The sequence below is a fragment of the Poecilia mexicana genome, unplaced genomic scaffold, assembly GCF_051168715.1.
Source record: "Poecilia mexicana isolate PSO_F unplaced genomic scaffold, ASM5116871v1 scaffold_21, whole genome shotgun sequence".
NCBI lineage: Eukaryota > Metazoa > Chordata > Actinopteri > Cyprinodontiformes > Poeciliidae > Poecilia > Poecilia mexicana.
Genome location: NW_028263390.1, coordinates 11,217,102 through 11,236,504, shown reverse-complemented (window position 1 = coordinate 11,236,504; position 19,403 = coordinate 11,217,102). Strand labels below are relative to the sequence as shown.

At 39.4% G+C, this 19,403-nt stretch overlaps 2 protein-coding genes across 3 annotated transcripts; both read left to right on the top strand.

Annotated features, from left to right (window-relative positions):
- The first annotated feature begins 85 nt into the window (after positions 1–85).
- On the top strand, positions 86–2,166 carry iyd (iodotyrosine deiodinase). The gene is made up of 5 exons (XM_014994543.2): positions 86–629; positions 806–1,003; positions 1,133–1,292; positions 1,390–1,546; positions 1,705–2,166. Exons 1-5 carry the CDS (start codon positions 437–439, stop codon positions 1,885–1,887), a joined length of 891 nt encoding a protein of 296 aa, XP_014850029.2. The 5' UTR covers positions 86–436; the 3' UTR covers positions 1,888–2,166.
- Positions 2,167–3,163: 997 nt separating this feature from the next.
- sec63 (SEC63 homolog, protein translocation regulator) lies at positions 3,164–18,983 on the top strand. 2 transcript variants are annotated; one of them, XM_014994546.2, is made up of 20 exons: positions 3,164–3,567; positions 4,214–4,313; positions 6,829–6,943; positions 7,097–7,209; positions 7,316–7,377; positions 8,118–8,176; positions 8,293–8,343; positions 8,442–8,550; positions 8,699–8,793; positions 10,872–11,004; positions 11,369–11,461; positions 11,551–11,696; positions 11,985–12,132; positions 12,270–12,352; positions 12,485–12,553; positions 12,650–12,808; positions 12,900–13,082; positions 13,165–13,365; positions 15,967–16,071; positions 16,609–18,983. In XM_014994546.2, the coding sequence occupies exons 1-20, from the start codon at positions 3,444–3,446 to the stop codon at positions 16,744–16,746; spliced, it is 2,286 nt and encodes a 761-aa protein (XP_014850032.2). In that variant the 5' UTR covers positions 3,164–3,443; the 3' UTR covers positions 16,747–18,983. The 2 variants fall into 2 exon arrangements, with proteins under 2 accessions (XP_014850032.2, XP_014850031.2); XM_014994545.2 differs by having other exon boundaries at positions 12,485–12,559.
- Positions 18,984–19,403: the final 420 nt, after the last annotated feature.

Below are 19,403 nucleotides of genomic sequence, written 5' to 3'. Positions count from 1 at the left end.
TCAAAACCGGTCAATAAAACATAACAGAAAAAATTGCTTATATACCCAAACACTTTTATTTCATTTTCTTCAAGAAAATTAATATTTTATTGAAGGGTTTTGTTAAGTGTTTCAATTTGCATGTACTATTCAGCTTATAGCACAGGGAGAACAAAGTGGAACATTAACCTCTGAACAGGACTTTGAAACTTAAACTTGCAGACTTTTATGTTGTTTTTTTCTTTTTTTTTTTTTTTTTTTTTTTTTTTGCATGACCTGGTGAACCTTGGAAATGTTTTTTCTACTTCAACAGAGTGCCAAGCTCTTGTGCCTTTTCCAATGTTCTGACTCAGCATAAAGGCCCACTTCAGATAACAGACCAGTGTTTTATAACACAAGGTTTGCACTCAGCACAGGTACAGTGGTTCCACTCCCACTGGCAGCTGCTCAGTCAGTCATGGCTCTCCTGTCTGTACTCACACCCGTCCTCGCTCTGGTCCTGTGCATGGTGGCCGGCTTTTTGTTTCTGAAATCTCGGGCACCAGAGACCAGTCCGGGAGTAGCAGGGCAAACCAAGGGGCCCACAAAAAAGGAGTTCAGACCCTGGGCGGATCAGGACTTGCAGGATGACACCGAAATAACAAGAGGAGGTAAATTCCAGTATCCTTTTTACTAGTTAACAAAAAATAGGATTTTCATGTTTTGCACCTGCACTGGATGCAAAAAGGTTTTACATAAAATAAAGTAAAAAGTTGTTTATTTAGATTGCCGGAATAACAAATGAATGTCATAGGCATCACGTTTCATTTTTTTGACATAATTTCAGATGACGATGAATGGGTGGAGAACAACGAAGAGGAAGACCTCGCACATGTTCCCTATTCACCACAGCGCTACCCGGAGGAGACCATGTTGCAGAGGGCCAAGGATTTTTACTCCTTGATGAGCCAGAGGAGATCTGTCAGATTCATCAGCCCCGAGCCAGTCCCACGAGAAGTCATCGATAAGGTCATCCTCACTGCAGGCACGGAACCTATCAGTTTGGCTTTTTTGCTGCATTTGAGGATCAACAAGGGCCTTCATAAACTGGGATGTTTAAATCCCACCGGTTTGTTTTTAAATGTGCTCATCAGCTTGTTCTATCTCTGTTTAGGGACAGCGCCAAGTGGTGCTCACACGGAGCCCTGGACGTTTGTTGTGGTGTCAGACCTGGACACAAAGCACAAGATCAGACTTATTGTGGAAGAAGAAGAGGAGGTGAACTACCGCCAGAGGATGGGAGATAAGTGGGTCCATGATTTGGCCAGACTAAGGTGAACATATTTACTTACTCCGCATCTTTTTAGCGTTACAATTATGATTAAAAGGACAAGATATGCCACATAAATCACACTTGTTTCTGCAATACAGGACAAACTGGATTAAGGAATATTTGGATGTTGCGCCATACCTGATTCTCATTTTTAAACAGACTTATGGGATTCTACCAAATGGCAAGAAAAAGACTCACTACTACAATGAAATCAGTGTCTCTATATCTTGTGGAATCCTCCTGGCTTCTTTGCAGGTTAGAAATACAAAATATTCTATGAAATACAAATGATGTTAAATGAAATGAAAACCTGTATTTAATGATTTTTCCAAATGCACAATTATGTCCTCTGAACATTTTTCCAAAAACACAGTATAATCTCAGACAAAGAATCTGATTTTTCTGTCTGTCAGAATGTGGGCCTAGTAACCGTCACATCGACGCCCCTAAACTGTGGCCCTCAGCTCAGGCTCCTCCTCAAACGGCCGGCCAACGAGAAGCTGCTGATGCTGCTTCCTGTGGGTTATCCTGCAGCTGACGCCACTGTGCCAGATTTGAAACGGAAGAATCTGGAGGAGATCATGGTGGCCATCTGAACAAGTCAGAGAATATAAAATGTGGAAAAGTGTTTAAATGTCTTTTGAACAACAAAATACTTTTAAAATTCCAAAGCCACTTATGGTGGCAAAGAAAAAAAATAAAATTGGTTTAAATTGGTATTTTTTGTATCCGTAGCAGTTTAAATGGCACAAAAAAAGGTATTAATGTTGATATATATTCTCCACTCATGAGTACTCTCAGTCATCTATGTAGGAAACTATATGGTATTGCTCTCCTATTTTTTTTTGTTTGTTTAATAAACCAGTAAGTAAGAAGTGTGTAATACTTAATTCTGATTTGTTGCTGAGATCCAACTTGTTGTGATATGACTGACATCATTTAGATGTGACCACTATCAGACTTTATATACAGTCTAAGGCCCTGAAGTGAAACGCCTGCACAGAAGATGATACGATGTCACATGCAACACATTGTTTGCAGAAGGTGTACTCTTCTTTTGCACCTTGTTTTGCATTTGCTCTTGTCACATTTCAGTGTGGCTAAGTTGGATGAAATGCAACATGATGGTTCAGACTTAGGTTGCACTGAAAAACATTTGATCTGAATTACATATGAAAAAACTGGACTTAGATTTGTGCATATTATGTGTGTTCATAATATCCAAAAAATATTGCCAAAAATGCCAGATTTGTTCTACTTTTCCCTGTTATATAAATGTAGCAATACAAATACACACACTCAAGGAACATTTAATGAGGCTGATCAAACTTACATACATGTTTTTGGATTGGGAGATGAGTATCCAAAGAAAGAACATATAAATGCACTTAAAGAACATCAAAACTAAGTCCAAAAAGGCAAAAGCTGGACCAAAAAACGAGCCATTAAAACCCTATGTCTGTTAACAATTAAATAGAGTTGAATGTGAATAACAAAACACTGAATGAAATATTGCCTTCCTGTGCCTTTGGTCACAGTGTGAATGTGAAGCAACAATTCACCAATACTAGCTCTAAAGGATATTTTTAGACTTGAAAAGGGAAGCAAACCTTTTTCTGTAGTGTAAATCTAAGACATGATCACAATCCATAAACTGTAACTTTATTATTCGTCATAATTTAGCCATCAAACACTGTGTTGTGGCCTATTTAAAATCTATTTCAAGCTGTGCATAAAATGTTATTTTACTGTTTCTATTTAAACTAGATTGAAATTATACATATACATATATATATATATATATATTTTTTTTTTTTTTTACACATTTCAAACTAAAATATAGGACAGAAAAAAGCATGTGCATTTTTATTTGCACATACTGTATTTAACTAAATATAGGACAGCGCCCAACATTTAAACAGGGACCTGTGGGGGGAACCAATGCGCTGTCGTTGTGTGTGTCCTGCCCTTACTGAAGAGAAGAAGAAGAGAAGCCACATTGCGCAGGCGTACACCACGTACACCGAGGCATCGAGCTCTCTCGGCTTGATGCTAGCAGGCTAGTCTACCTAAAGTCTGTTACATTTTGGGGCTCTGAGGGGGACAAACACGCAACGGTGGGGAACAAGGGCGACCCCAGCGCCGCTTCGAAATGGCCGGACAACAGTTCCAGTACGATGACAGCGGCAATACGTTTTTCTATTTTCTCACGTCCTTCGTCGGACTTATTGTGATCCCGGCCACATATTACCTGTGGCCCCGGGATCAGAACGCTGGTAAGGCCCGGTGGTTGGCTCTCTGTTATCTTATATCGCTCATTAACCCAGTAACCCTGCCTGGACGAATACTAGATGCTATGGAAACATATCAACTTGTAAAAAAAAAAAAAATGCATTAATTGAGATTTTCTTATTTTTGCAGCCAGGGAATATACCATTGTGCAAAACAGGAAGCTAACAAATGTCAGAAATATGATGCACATGTCTTTTTATCCTGTTTGTTTTGGCATCCAAACACCAAACTTTATAGCCCGTGTTTGGATGTAATCATGAAGCCAATTCCTTATTTAATGTAAAGCTGCAATTTAGTAGTAGTGTTGATTTCTCAGAATCTCAACTTTACCTTTTTGAAAGTCTTATTCTAGAGTATTCTTAAATTATTCCTGCTATCTGTTTGTGAACCACAGAGATCTTCTTACGTAACCAAATCTGACAAAGTTCACCATTTTGTTGCTGAGTTGCAGTCCTTATATATTGATGCCTAGAATGATCCATTCTGTTAAATTAAATCTCACCTGAAAGGAACCTATACCTCTGTGTTTCACATTTCACCTCTTTTTGTTATCTGATGTAGGTCAGGCAGTGTTATCATTCAGATAGTGCTGATGTGTCCATAATCGCTGTCTCTCCATCTTCCTTTCAGAACAACTGCGTCTGAAGAGCCTGAGGAGGGTACATGGCCGGTGCCTGTGGTATCGGCTCAGGCTGATGAAGTCTCAGCAGAGCATCGTCCCGACACTAAAGTGAGTGCAGACAGCTGGGTTTGACCGTGTTTTCAGATGAGCTAAAAGCCTGACGCACTGCAGGAGGCCACTTCTGATTGGTTTATGGAAGCGTTTTGTAGCACTATGGCCACATTTTGGGGCATTTGGCTCTTCAGATCATTTTACTTGCTGCGAACGTCAGTCACATGCGACAGTAACTATGTGGGGAAGAAAGTTCTCATACGTGAAAACCCAAGCAACACTAACAGGAGGGGAATCTCTGTCTTACAATTGGATCAAACGTATTCAGTTCTGGAGCAGAGGTCGAGACTTTAACACCTTACGTTTGAAATGCTTAATATTTTGAATCTCCACCTTTAGAAACCTCGTCACCCAAGCGCCTTATTAAAAATTTTCAAACATTTTAAGAGTGTCCTTTTTCTCTGGTCTGTATAACATCAGATGTTTTTCAGTCAGTCAGTTTAAATTTTTTTCTATTTACTTCTAAGCGATGATGTGTTGATATAAAGTCCCCAGTGTAAAATATCCTTTGTTGGACCTTGGTGTTGTCTTTTTTTTTTTTTTTTTTCTAAAGACCTGCATATGATCGGATGAAGTGTGTCTTTTTGTACTACTGTGCAGTTCAGCCACCGAAAAATCAAAAGCCAAGTTCTGAAAATGCCTTTTTGCTCTTTTAAGAAACCATTCCCTCTTATCACGGCCAACCACCCGCTGGAGAGGTTTTTTTTTTTTTTTTTCGTGCTAAGTGCATTTTCTTCACAGCTGGTGACGTTTTGCTAAGTACCCATTCTATGACTTTTACACTCCACACTTATACAAATATCCTCCCTAATAACAAGTGTGTGTGAATGTTGTTCTTTGGTGCTGTTCGCTCAGCGTGTCAATATTTTTGTGATGCGTGTTAAAAGGTCAGGCGTTACACGGCGTAGGCTGCTCGCCGAGGGGGAATTATATGAATGACCTTTTATTTTGTTTAAATCTCTCGGTGATGTTCGCCGTCTGTCTAAACATGTTTTGTTTCCCTGACATGTCCACTGATACTCTTCTCCCCAGAGCTGTTTATGTTTATTCTCTCTGAGCTTTTATAGCAGCTTCTCAACAGTTTGTCTTCTGCCGCCCACATTAAACTTTTCCTCTGTCATTACACTCGCATCCTGTTTACCCTCTAAAATCTAATATTTGTTTTTTTTAGGATTTTGTGGGATACTAATTCGGCCTGCGTGTTTCCAAGTGGCTTCTCGTTACAGTATCACTAGATACAAAATTAACTGAACTGTTGTAGCCGACCTTTGTGATCAGAGTGTTAAAGTTGAACTCTGCATGCCAGTAATGTATGTGGCCTTTTGGATCAAGTCACATTCTCACAGATGACAGCTACCAATGTGGTCACAGAGAGAGTTGGAGACATCAGAAGACACGAGAACAACACGACTAATATTATCATCATTGCTACGTTCAGCGGCAATGTTGCTGTTGTGCAGCGTTCATGAGTGCCGATGAAGATTCACGGCGTGCTGGTCTGTTTCTTCGAGTTGAACAGTCGCCTCACTTCTCTGCTCGTCACTGCTTTACAATCTTTATAGGAAAATGTTCTGCGTATTTGTGCCGTCACCCATCTGAGCTGGTGTAAACTAGTGATCCGTTGTTATGGTAACAGATTCTGGGCATATACTTTCTTACTTTTGCCATTGTCATGGTAACAAGTTCAACATCTATCTGTAAATGACAAAACAATAAGGATGCCAGGACTTTTGTGACCTTCTGCTTAGTAGAGATGAATCGATTGTAATTGGTTTTCTATTTCTATCTCCTGATGACAGGTTTCCTCTCTGATGGGGAAAATTGCTGCTAGGGATGTTAAAGAGTGACTTTTGAATCAAAAAACAAATTCTTGTAGGATATTTGTTGAATTCAGAAGCATTGCGTTTACACGTACATGTGCTCATTTTGTCTTCTTTGTCACTTTTCAATTTATTATCTGCTATAATGTGTCTTTATACGTTTAGAGCAGCTCCTCAGTTTGGTCTCAAGACTGTTTGTTAGCGTTGATCCAGAATGGATCAGTTTACTCCATTAATATTTGGACCAGTGAGTGAAAAGGAAAGAGACTGTGAGATCCTTATTTTCCTATTTTCTCAGAAGACAAGAGCACATCTCTTGTGACCAGATTACATTTGTATCATCTGGAGAGACGAAAGACCCGTTGGGGATTTGCGGAGATCTGTAGGATTCTTTCGGGCACCAGTGGAGATTCAGTTATTTATTCCAATGACAGGGTGAACAATTGAGGGACAAATAAAATGCTGTACAGCTTGACTAAAACTGTAAGATTTAAAAATTCTCGCCTAATCCTCTGTCACAATTGTTACTACCCTTTTTCAGCATTTCACCAACTCTAGTTTCCATCCCTCTATCCCGACAGCATGAAATTGGTCAAATAACAAAAAAAAAGAGAACCATGCTTATTCTTTCTAGGAATAAACAAGGCTTTGATGAGTGATTTGTGTTTGATCTTTTTTTTTTTTTTTTTTAGAAAAGTGGCCTTGCTTTTTGGGTGGGCTGTGTTCCTCCTGCTAGCCTACAAGGTGTCCAAGCTGGACAGGGATTACCAGGAGTACAACCCTTATGAAGTCCTCAGCTTGGAGCCGGTAAATTCCATCCCAACAATTAGTTTGTCTTTTTCACAATCACTTTGGTGATTAGAGAGTTATTGCAGCATCCAGAAAATCAAACCTAGGTCTGTCTTGAGAAGTGAACATCTCGACGTGAACTCATTGGTGCGATTGTGTTCTCGGCTCCAGGGTGCGACGGTGCAAGCGATTAAGAAGCAGTATCATCTACTGTCGCTCAAGTACCACCCTGACAAAGGTGGCGATGACGTCATGTTTATGAGAATTGCCAAAGCCTATGCTGCGTAAGTAGATTTAAAAAAAAAAAATAATTTAATCACTTGGTGATTTAGTCAAATCAACATTGTCAGTGTTTTGTATATGTTGAACATATTCTGCTTGTTTCTGCAGTTTAACTAATGAACAGTCGCGACAGAACTGGGAACTGTACGGCAACCCGGATGGTCCATCAGGTAAGTTAAAGCCACCTGAGTCGACCCCAACCTTTGCGTTGCTCTGCCGATACCCACTACGTTAGAAAACTCCTGGTTGCTGCATTTCTTCCAGAAGTTGTTTTATTTATTTATAACAAACGCATTTTATTTTATGCCATACCACAAAATGTCCAGCGAAGATGGCGAGCTTTTTAAAACTGAAAACGTATGGATTAACTGCCTCCTCCAGCGTGACAAAAATAAAGGGCAGCTCTTGGCATTAGGTCATTTACTACAAAAACTTTTAATAATAATTGCATAATATTACATATGTGGTTGAACTGTAAATAAAGGAACACTGGCCATAGTTTGGTCATTAGTGAAATCCTCAAATAATAGACTGTAACATTTCCATGCTAATTAACAAGTACTTATTTATTAACTATGTGCTTTATGGTTTCAGTGCACTATTGATTCACTTGGATAGTAACATCATTTTCACAATTTGATTAAATTAAAATAGAATAAAGTTAAATGGGAATGGCTGACTGCCCAAAATTTGCACATTACAAAAACTAGCCTGATATCTATCCAGTTAAATATTGAGTTATGCTTTTCCATTAGCAATAATTCCATGGAAAATGTACTAGACAGACTACAGCTTTAACCTCATAGAGTGTTTTTGAAAATAAACCTGGCAGGAGGTGTAAAAAACCCCAAAACAAAACAAAAAAAAAACATTTTTTCTGCTTTGGTCCATTTTTTCTCTCCTCTCCCAGCCACCAGCTTTGGTATCGCCTTGCCTGCCTGGATTGTGGACCAGAAGAACTCCATGCTGGTATAAATTTAGAGCTAGAAATGACTTTTTTTTTTAATTTTTTTTTTTATTCGATTCAACCGAATGTCACACAATGGCCTACACTAACAGAGACTCTTTTTTTTTTTTGTCTCCAGGTGTTGTTGGTCTACGGTCTTGCCTTCATGGTCATCCTTCCTGTAGTTGTGGTAAGCTTTAAGCACAATTACTTTTTAAGTCAGGTTTTGTACCAACTATGATGTTCTTCTAAATCACTTTGCTTCATTTTTTTGCCTGCTTGCTTTAGGGCACATGGTGGTACCGCTCGATCCGATACAGTGGAGACCAGATCCTCATCAGCACCACACAGCTTTTTATGCATTTTATATACAAAACGCCAAACATGAACATGAAACGTGAGTTTAATCTTGACTGAAAGTATTTTCACATACATTGGTCCTTTTTTTTGTTTTTTAAACATTTTTGAGGCTCTAGTACTCTGTTAGATTTTTTTTAACATTTAACTTTAGCTGTGTCACATAATAGCATGTTTGTGTCATCCAGGGTTAACCATGGTCCTGACTGCAGCCTGTGAATTTGACCCTCGCAGCAATAAAGACGCAACCATAAGACCCACAGACAACGTCGAAGTGCCGCAGGTAGAAACGCATCTTTTCTGGAGATTCAAACACAGTCAGGAAAAGTTTTTGGTTTCTGGGCAGAACTTTAATGTTGTTTTTTTGTTTTAGCTGTGTGCAGAAGAAATAAACTTTTACTTGCTTTGGCACCTCCTCGTGCCTGTTACAATACATGGAGCTAGGCCTGTCGCGACAAGCGATTAATCAATTAATCACACGATAAATTAAACCTATCGACCTCATTTTAATTATCGGCTTTATCGTCTCTTCCTGCCTTTTTTTCTTTCTCTTGATAACACTGAATGAAAAAAGGCTCAACTCCGGTGCTCTCCACTGACCCTCCCTTCCTCATTTCCTTAGTGCAATGTCCACCGCACACGACACAAGTTGTCAGCCGACCGTCGGCCCATTTTCAAAACCTGAGAGACCACAAATTAGCCGACAGAAATCCTAGGTATAACGGTTCGATCGGGTTCGATCGTGCTGTGTGGTCTCCAGCCACACAGCCATTATTTTGGCCTTGTAGCCCAACATAATGGCTACAAGTCCAGTTAATTAATTTTAAAATCAAGCATTAATCAATGCTTTACTAGAATCTACCTGTGACGCATGTGGCTAGAATCAGCGTAAAGTCCTGACTGAATGAAAATCATTATAACCTATTTATGTCACGTTAACGAAGAACAGCTGAAAAATTACCGGGTTTATAGCAATTTGGCTCCAACTCCTCCCCTTGTCATTTCTATATTCTTTGCACGAAATGTTAAATAAATATTAATGTTGTTTCCACATATCATCTCCATGTCCACTGGACTCTGGGTTGGGCCTTGTCAGCTGTTTGGGATTCCCCTCCGTAATTTCCCCTCAGAAAGCTCGAAGGAGAATCCGTGCTTTCTGATTGGCTACCTGTCACATTCAGCATTAAGTTCCCAGTCGGGGGAAACCCCTGATTTAGATCCGGGTGGCCATGACTATCCACCGTAATACACCATACACTACAGGATGATCAGTTACGAAATCACCAGCGACAATCTTAGATCGGCCAACATTCTAAGATTGTCGTAAGAGGAAAATGGGGGCAAAAAGTCGTGTAGTGTGAAGAATTGCATTAGGTAGTCGGATGGCCGTCTTCTCTATTTAAATGTAGTGATTATAGTATACAGACTTCATAATCTGCACTCTTTTGGTTGAATGCAGTATTTCCACTTTGGTTTTATGTTGGTTAGTTTTTATTCAAGTACGTTTTTTGTTAATGGAGACTGAGAATCCATTTTATTTTTGGTCATTTTGTTTATTTAGTTAATCAGTTCCAGTGTTATGTGTTCTTTTGAAAATAAAGTGTATCTATCTATGGCAGGAAATAGCATGCATTATTACGTCATTTCCATTAAATCAGTGTCAAAAGGTCTTGAAACAATATTATCGTTTATCGCAATAATTTTTTAGACAATTAATTGCTCAGCAAAATTTGTTAACGCGACAGGCCTACATGGAGCAACATAAAAAGATTTCCCATCATCTTTTTATGTTGTTAATGGTTCCCATTTAAATATGCCCCTTTCTCCCCATGTTCTTGCATTGAACTGCCAAATTACCAATTTGCATATGGAAACGAGAAAGAAAATCAACTTGTCATGAATACAAGACATTTCCAGTGTTGGATAATCTGAAAAAAAAAAAATAAATACAGCCAAAAAAACTAGTTACAAACTGAAAAGATCTGTGGGTTTGTGTTTATGATGAGGATTGAAGTTTGTAATGTGATTTATTAAAAATGAATATTGGAAAATGTGTATTGATCCCGATAGTTCTACGGTAATCCATAAAGAATAACATGAATGTCTGTTGCTCTGAATTTTTGTTCTTCCTGTAACCATGCAATAACACCAACATAAACATCACGTTTGCTTGTTTTGTAATCACTAAAATTATCAATTAAGAGGTTAAGAATTGAGAATTAAATCTTCATGTAAAGTGGGAAGCGAGACCCCCTCAGAATCTTTTCCCACATTTTAGCTAAGCAAATCTCTACACTTTATTATTTACCTCAAATAATTTACCTAGGATTCAGCGTTTTTGTGCCTGTGCATTTGTTGCAGTTGATCCGTGAATTAGGGAATATCAACGTGAAGAAGAAAGAGCCTCCGTTCTGTTACCCGTACAGCTTCAAGGCCAGGGTGTTGGTGCTCTCACATCTGGCCCGCATGGAGGTGTCGGAGAATTTAGAGGAAGGTAGGACTGATCAGCTGAATTACATTTTAAATCTTCAGTTCGTCCATTGTTGTTCTTTTAAATTCAAACACTCGTGAAGCTTCTTGTTGTGGCGTTGTAGTTTTGAAAATATAATTTTGGGTATTGCAAGCATTCGTTTGTAAAAGTCTCTGAAGCAGCAGAGGTGTTTGAGAATGACTTCTTGAGACTTCCAGGAACTAAAACAGCCCCACAAGCTGCTGAGCGTTTGATAAACTGGAGGAAATTCAAACACACGGAAGGAAAAGTCATTAAAAATCCAAGACATGGAGAAATAAGTTGCTCACGTGTGATATATTGTAAAAGTGGTTTACACTTCAAAAGATTCTGTGTATTTCTTCATCAGATCAAAGATTTGTGGTGAGGAAGAGTCCAGCTCTTCTTCAGGAGATGATCAACGTCGGCTGTCAGCTCACCATGATGGCCAACAGCAGAGGAGGTACACACAGCGACGGTCGCGGCCCGTACTCGGCGTCACGGTGCCTCCGTTTCTTTTCTGCTATAAATAACACGATTATTCGTCTCCAGGTTTCCCCGCTCCCAGACTGGTGACCATTGAGAATTGCATGAAGCTGACCCAAATGATCGTGCAGGGCCTGCAGGAGACCAAGTCGCCGTTGCTGCAGCTGCCTCATTTCGAAGAGGAGCACCTTCGCTACTGCATTTCTAAAAAGGTAGGCTCCAACACAGGAAAGGAAAAGTTGCTCAAATCTGAGTGATGGTTGCTTTATTACTTTTTTTTTTTCTTTTTTTTAAGATTTATGATGATAGTAGTCAAAATTAGAAGTTATTTTTAGCCTTGAAGTACAAAACAAAAAGGATTAAACATGATTACTTCAACAACAACAAAAATTATCATCTGTTTATGGCTTATTTTGTAGTTTAGCGTATTTGAGTTATTTATTTAGTATGAATCCTTAAGGAATTGTTCTCTTCCTGTCCTCTGATGCGTGCCTGTGCAGTATAAGGTGCGGACGCTGCAGGACCTGGTGAGTCTGAAGGACTCGGACAGACGTAGCATGCTGCGTTTCCTTGGGGAGGAGAAGTACGACGAGGTCATGGCTGTGCTGGGCAGCTTCCCTCATATCACCATGGGCATCAAGCTGCAGGGTTAGTCCGGACAATATTTCACCTACATTTGCTTCATGGGAACTTGTCTTCAAAGTGCTTCTGGGTGGAAAATGTGGCATTTTAAGTGTAGATTGGTTAAGTTAACAGCTATTCTTCTTTTTCTTTATGTTTGCTAGTCCTTGATGATGAGGACAGCAGTAACATCACCGCGGGTTCAATCGTCACAGTAACAGTCACCCTAACCAGGAAGCGTATGGCAGTAAGTATTTCTTAATGGAAAGAAATGTTTTTTTGTGGTTTGTATGCCACTTCTGGTCACCAGTAGAGGGTGCAGTTTGCTATATTTAAGGTTTTAAAAGTGTCATGCCATCCTACTGTTCATTGTTTGCAGGATATGTTTGAGAAGGAGCAGGAAGCATCAATATGTCAGGGAGAGGAGACAGCCAACACAGAGGAAGCAGTAAGGGTAACCCGCCATCTTCGATCTGCAGATGGAAAACTTTGTTAAAATCCCACCATAAATAAATGACAACTTTTAATCTCGTCTTAAATTCAGAATCAGGGAGACACGAATAAAGCCAAAACTAAAGTTTGGCAGAGCAAGAACAAAGGGGCCAAGAAGACAGCCAAGTCCAAGAAGAAGAAATTAACCAAGAAGAAAGCGTTGCCCGCTCCCGTTAAAGGCAAGCAGGCTAATGGCAACGTGGCAGGAAATGTAAGCATCCTAAAATCTCGGCTGAATGCGACTCTTTGTAACAATGACGACTATCTAGCGTCAGTTTATTGAAACGTTTACAATCTCTCAGGAAATGGCAGTCACAACGTCAGCTGCAGCATCCGCGGCGAAGGATGAAGATGACGAAGCTTCAGACAAAGGCAGCGAGTCGGACGAAGGCGAAACCAACAAGGATTCCCCCAGCGAAAGAGACGACGAGAGCGACAAACAAAGCGACACCGAAGTCGACGAGGGGGGCGGAGACGACGAGGAGGTCAGCGTGACGCTTTCATCGACGCTAAAAGAGGGAACATGAGCTTGCCTTCAACTAAATGTCGTTTCGTCCAACCTTTCAGGAGTGGGAGGCGCTGCAGCAGAGCATCCAGCGGCGAGAGCGGGCGCTGCTGGAAACCAAGTCGAAGGTGACGCACCCCGTCTACAGCCTTTACTTCCCAGAGGAGAAGCAGGAGTGGTGGTGGCTGTACATCGCCGACCGCAGAGATCAGACGCTCGTCTCCATGCCCTACCACGTCTGCACACTAAAAGACTCAGAGGAGGTGAGATCGTGCTTCTGGAAAGGTGTTGTGGAAAGTCGCTGCATTTTCCTCTCACTACTACTTTCAGCATAAATGAGGTGTTTTCAAAATAAAGTTGGGGGAAGCGGAAAATGTTAGTGTCTTATGTTGCGGAGGGAACAAATATACTAATCACATACAGTTGTTCTTAATATTAAGCTCACATATTTGGTTTGAAAATCATTTATGGCTGCAACTAATAATTATTTTAGTTGTCGATTAATTTATCAACAATTCTGATGATTAATTGGATTACAAAATTGGCACATTCTGCAGATATTTCATTTAAACCTTTGTTGTACAGTATTAGAAATGCATTGAAAGATGCAGGTAAACAATTCATTTCTTTTGTTAAATAAGCAAATAAACATTTGTCTAAAGTGCATTAAATATTCCTTTAGTGAACTCTTGCTCATTTGTCACAAAGGATGCATCTGCAGATAAACAATACTTCTAACATTAACATGTGAAAAGCTCAGCTTTTTCTGCTTGAGTTAACGTCAGTACAGTGTGGGCTAACCTGTTTTTTTTTTTTTTTTTTTAATTAACCGATTAATAATTGGGTAGCAAAATGTGGTGCCTAATAAGACTTTTTTCTCTTTTTTCTTTTTTTTTTTTGCTTTTAAACAAAATTTGAACCAAGTGAAGCAAAAACTTAAGGAGTTTGGGGTAGAACATATTAACACAGATTTTTTTCTTTGTTTCATCTTAAACGCAAAATGTATGTTCATTTTGCACACCTCTCTTTGCAAATGGCCTTTATTTTAGATTACAAAATGGCTGACGATTATTTCAACAATCGATTCATCATGGTTTTTTTGTTTGTTTTTGTATTTTTTTTTATTTGCTCAAACTTTCTCATCGGTGCATCTCTAGTTTCTGTTGCACCCATCTACACATCCTCACCTCGTGTTGCTAGGCCAGGCCGGCCTTTGCACTCAGCATTGTTCCCTCCGAGGAGTTTGTGCACGTTTATCCTGAACAGTTTTCTCCAACAACAGCCCAGAGTGACAGGAAGGTAAAAGCTTAATGAGGGCTCCGTGTAACCAGCTGTCGCTACGGGAGCTGCCCCCTTTTCATGCATGATGGGTCGCTGGGTACCACTCTTAGTCTGTCACCTCGATAGTTTATCCTGTGTTTGCATTGTGGGATTTGAGGCTCTGCGTATTTGGCAGATGTGTTTCCGGCAGTCCAGACTTGTTGCTCCCCGCCCCACCGAACCAGACAGGGCTGTTAACGGCAGCCATGTTCAACTCGCTCACGATGAATAATAAAAAGCTTCATTGTGCTGATAATTAGATGTTTACTGTATGTATTTGCACAAGTTGCTAATCACAGCCTCATGTAGAATTGGTAATATGTATAGTAAAGCCCTGTCATCGCCACGAGTTGGTTAATTTGTGACTACGCACGTCACTGCCCCCTCCTTTTAGAAGACCAATGGAGCCATCTTTCTCTCTCTAAGAGATAGCAATGCAGTGGTTTTATGGAAACTCCATTTAAAAACTGTTCCGCTTCAGATTGCTGCAGCCTTGCGCAGAATCACATTTAATGGTAAATTACAATCTTAAAGCAATATTTTTCTTTCTGAGTTGACAAGAGGAGCAGGTCCAGTTGTGAACAAACACTTTAGGCGGATAGTTTTGAAAAGACGATCATCAAAACAGGAGCTTGGCTGGAAACGCACTCACTCTAAGTACAGTTGCCAACAACCTGTGGGTTATAAGTCCCCTGTATATTTTCTTAATGGAAAGGATTAGAAGAAGCGTCTGGATAATATGGAGCTTTAAACAGGAAAAACGGCAAACACTAACGTTGTTGCTGACCTGATTTTACACCTAAGTAGTCCAGATTAGCCTAGCCAAGTTAATCCGACACCGGTGACAGATCACTGGATTAACTACAGGTTTATCAACAGATAATGGAGAGGAAGAGCCCAGTAAAGAGGTGAGGGGAGTGTCCTGGACCAAATTTGTCTCCATCACCTGCCAACAAGTTGGATTTGCATCCTCTTTGGATTGTGACCAGTAGCTAAAGGAACTTAACATGTTAGCTGCCCAGTTATAAAAGCAGAGGTTAACAGTGTTGGTTAGCTTCGCTTCAGGTAGTCTCACCAGTGTAGATTTGAAATTACAACAGCAAGGCGGCGAGTCATCCATGACACCGGTATGTTGGAGATCTTTTACGGTTTTAAATATTGGATTATTTTTGCACTTACTCTGAGGTTCAGCGTTTATCTTGAAGTGCCCCACTTAACCTATTTTTTTTAATTATGTGACAAATTTAAGTTGAATGAGTTTTTGTTTTGTTTTGGTAAATAACATTTTGGACATTTGAAATGAGGTTTGGTTTATTTTGAAGAGTTAAGATCAGAGTTTAGGATCCATTTAGTCAACGATCACGTCTGTTTTAAATGACTGCATCCTTTTTAGGCATTTGATGCTTACTGCTTAGACACGGTACTTCATTAAAGTGTCTTCAGACTCGTATCTCTGCTTTGGGAGTTATTTGAAAATTAACCAGGATTCAGTTCAATTAAATGCGTTTCAAACTTTGTTCCTTCTTTTTGGTTTTGTGTTCCAGGTGGAGCTAAAGTTTCCAGCCCCATCCAAAGCAGGCAACTACCAGTACTCAGTCATCCTCCGTTCTGATTCCTACATGGGTCTGGACCAGTTCAAACCGCTTAAGGTGATGAGATGTTTATTCATATGTTCGTAGTGTGTTTTTTTTTTTTTTTTTTTTCTTGCTGTATTTTACAGCAAATCTACGTTATCTTTCCAGTTTGTATTTTTTCTTTGTCATTTTAAAACGGGCAAGAATTAAAACAAAAACTACAGCATTTTTCTGGTTTTGAATATTGTCAAAAAATTAAAAATATATTAAACTAATGCAATTCTAAAAAACAATGATGGTGGTATTTGCTACTGGATTTCTGTTTAAATGAAGTATTCTAATAATTGGGTCATGTATGTAAATTTAAACACCAAAGAACATTGCAACTCGATCATAAGATATGTGTTGGTTATTGTTTTACCCGTTAGCATCAAGCACATTACAGTTACTGCCTTTAAAAAAGTTATCCAAAATTTTTCCACATCTGTTATATGCTGAACTATTTCTAAATGCCTAAGAAAACTGTTTGTTTTGTATTTTATTTTATTTTATTTTATTTTATTTTAAAAGCATGTCTTTTTTTTTTTTTCTTCTGTTCGTGTTTTCCTTTAGCTGGAGGTCCACGAGGCCAAGGCCGTGGTGGACAACCACCCGCAGTGGGACATCCCCGACACGGAGGAGGAGGATGAGGAGCAGGAGGACAGCGACGGCATCGAGGAGAGCGACGACGAAGACGAGGACAACGACTGACGGGGCGGACGTGAACGCGTCGGGGGGGAGGGGGGGCGTCCCCCGGAGCGACCGCCCCATCCACTCGTGACAAGGAGAAGCCGTGCCTGCCATAAACAAAAACACACGAATGAATAAATCACTGAGGAGAATTTCTACACTCAGAACCCGCAACCGTTTTACTTTTACAATGTCATAAACTGTGACCCCGGCAGCCCCTTTCGGGGGTCCTGCTCCCATCTCCCCCCCCTTTCTATAGAGACTTTGTGTTTCATCGTCCGCTGCAGGCGGACGTTTCTGTGAATACTAACAGGCCTGAGCGTGTGAGTAAGTGAGTGTGTCTGGTGTGTAAAGTGTATGTGTTTGTACAGGTATGAGAGACAAAAAAAAAAACTTTGGACTAAAGGACCTATTATTATTAAATGGGTTCTTTTCCTCGAGGCAGATAAATAACAGCTGCATCCATTTGCAAAACTAACAGAAACACACAAACTCTGTAAGGACGCTGTGCCCACTCTCGCTCTCGCTTTCTCGGTTTTAAAAGCGCCGATAATTTCCACACATCTATGAAACTTTCTGTTGTACACTTCATCTGCAGAGGCGTATATTAAAGAAGCATTTTCTCTTTTGAGTGCAGGGGTTGCACAAGTTTTCATTTTTTTCCCGTTTTCCTTTCTTTCCAGCATCACAACTGTATTTCATTTGTACTTTTTTTTTTTTTCTATGAATTTGTATGTTTGTTCTAAACGAGTCAAATGAAATAACCTGCAGTGTTAAAAGAGACTTATGTTTTTTTCTCCATTTGTCACATGAGGAAGTAGAAATGCTGCAGTCAAGCAGTCAGGGTAAAATCTGACTCTCTCCCCTTTATTATTAAGTGCATCAAAACAAAGATTTTACATTCATGCTGCACTTTTTGTTTGACTGCAATAAAAATCTGAAAGTTTAGAGTGAAATGGTTTGCAAAAATGGGGAAAATCTTGGAATTTCTTGTCTGTAAGCTTCGAAACTACTACCTCTATCAAAGCACCTTTTTTTTTTTTTAAATTATTGGTATGAACCATAAAAACCATGATCGGTGCATGAAAAAATGAGTGGTTTCAGCCATTTAAATTGACTAAAATAGTGATCTTTACTCCTGGCTTTTTGGACTCAGGCATTACTTTGATTTCCTCTTTTCTTTCCACAGTTGTAGCACATTCCAGTGTAAGTCATTGTCCTATAAAGGCCTTACGAATACATCTGCTGAAACGCAGCGTACACGTCCTCTGCTGGTTCCCGTGAGCAGATCGGGTTTATTTTCCCTGTAAAAAAACAAAACATCTTTATTGTTTATTTAGAGTAAAATATAGCTCCACATTGTTGGGATTGCATATCACTCACCTTGTCGTGAGGAGTTGGTTATTTTCCTTTTTTGTGTGTGTGAAATATTTAGAGGTTTGAATGTGATGTTTCTGCCACACACACACACAACTAAACAAATCTTTTGTTGGAATTTAATTTACTTTCATACTAATTGTTTTTCTTACCATAAAGCAGGACCGGCTTTACTTTTGACTCTTGTTTTTAGACCCGAGGATTGAAAAGCAAATGGAGCTGTCTTTCATTTAAACTCTTTTTTTTTTTTTTTATTCTTTTGGAGCTACAGCATGTATTCAGTCTTGTTTTGTTGTGTTTTCATCTTTATTTGTAGACGTTTTAAGGAAAATCGGAGCTTCTTAGCACAGCTCTGTAAACTCTGCAACTCTGGAGTTTTAGTTCTTACAGTCTTTCACTAAGAAAATCTGTACATTTGTTTTTTGTTTTTTTTTTTTGTTTTCTTTTTTTTCCAGAGTGCATTTTGGTTTTGTCATGTTAAGCGTGGGAGATCTGAATTTCTGAACATTCAAAGGTCATGCTCCGTCGCTAGAGCACAGGCGCTTAGACAATTCCTCATTTTGTTACAGGTCAGAGCAGGTGTACACCAAAAGATACTCTTCCCTCTGCAACAGAATGTAGCATTGGTGAATTGCGCTGCATGGGGGGAAATTTAAACAAAACACTGCATTGAGGCTCCACCGTTCCTCCCACAACCAACCACATCCAGGTGACTGGCCTGCAGGCCGCCTCAGTTTGGACAAACGACTACCCAAATGACTATTGATCTGCCACTTTTGTTTACAAAGAAGCTGTCATTGTAAATGGGGAAAAATATATATATATATCTATATATATTATTTGTATTTAAAATCATTTCAAATAAAAAAACTTTTAAATGAGTTCGCTTGTGATCTGGTCTTTACAGTTGTTCCTTGTGTAAGAAAATATTCCTTGCGCCGTTGAACTACCGGACTTGTCGTGTACAGTTGGAGATTAGGTTTAAAATATGATAGGGTTACCAAATGTTCATTAAAACAAAATTCTTCCCCTGATTCAACCCTTAAAACAACTGAGTGTTTAAATCATCCTTTCTCCTTCCACTCAGCATTCCAACAACATGCAATCTGTCAGCTTTAGGATTGAGGAGAGTGACAATGTATTTCTGAATGGAAGCTGTCCAGGCAGTATTTTGATTACCTAATACTCATAACTCTAGAAAGACAGAAATTTAATTATTAACTATATTCCAACATCCACAATCAACCCAAATCTCTGTGTCTAATAATTTAGATTCACTTTTTATGGTTTATGGTTGATAC

What these genes read in the sequence shown, in the direction of transcription:
- iyd (XM_014994543.2), top strand. Translation starts at nt 437, where the DNA reads ATGGCTCTCCTGTCTGTACTCACACCCGTCCTCGCTCTGGTCCTGTGC. An exon ending in TAAGGTCATCCTCACTGCAG is followed by an intron (nt 1,004 to 1,132) that starts GCACGGAACCTA and finishes ATCTCTGTTTAG; the next exon opens with GGACAGCGCCAAGTGGTGCT. An exon ending in TCCTCCTGGCTTCTTTGCAG is followed by an intron (nt 1,547 to 1,704) that starts GTTAGAAATACA and finishes TCTGTCTGTCAG; the next exon opens with AATGTGGGCCTAGTAACCGT.
- sec63 (XM_014994545.2), top strand. Translation starts at nt 3,444, where the DNA reads ATGGCCGGACAACAGTTCCAGTACGATGACAGCGGCAATACGTTTTTC. An exon ending in CATGGGCATCAAGCTGCAGG is followed by an intron (nt 12,133 to 12,269) that starts GTTAGTCCGGAC and finishes TATGTTTGCTAG; the next exon opens with TCCTTGATGATGAGGACAGC. An exon ending in ACCAGTTCAAACCGCTTAAG is followed by an intron (nt 16,072 to 16,608) that starts GTGATGAGATGT and finishes GTTTTCCTTTAG; the next exon opens with CTGGAGGTCCACGAGGCCAA.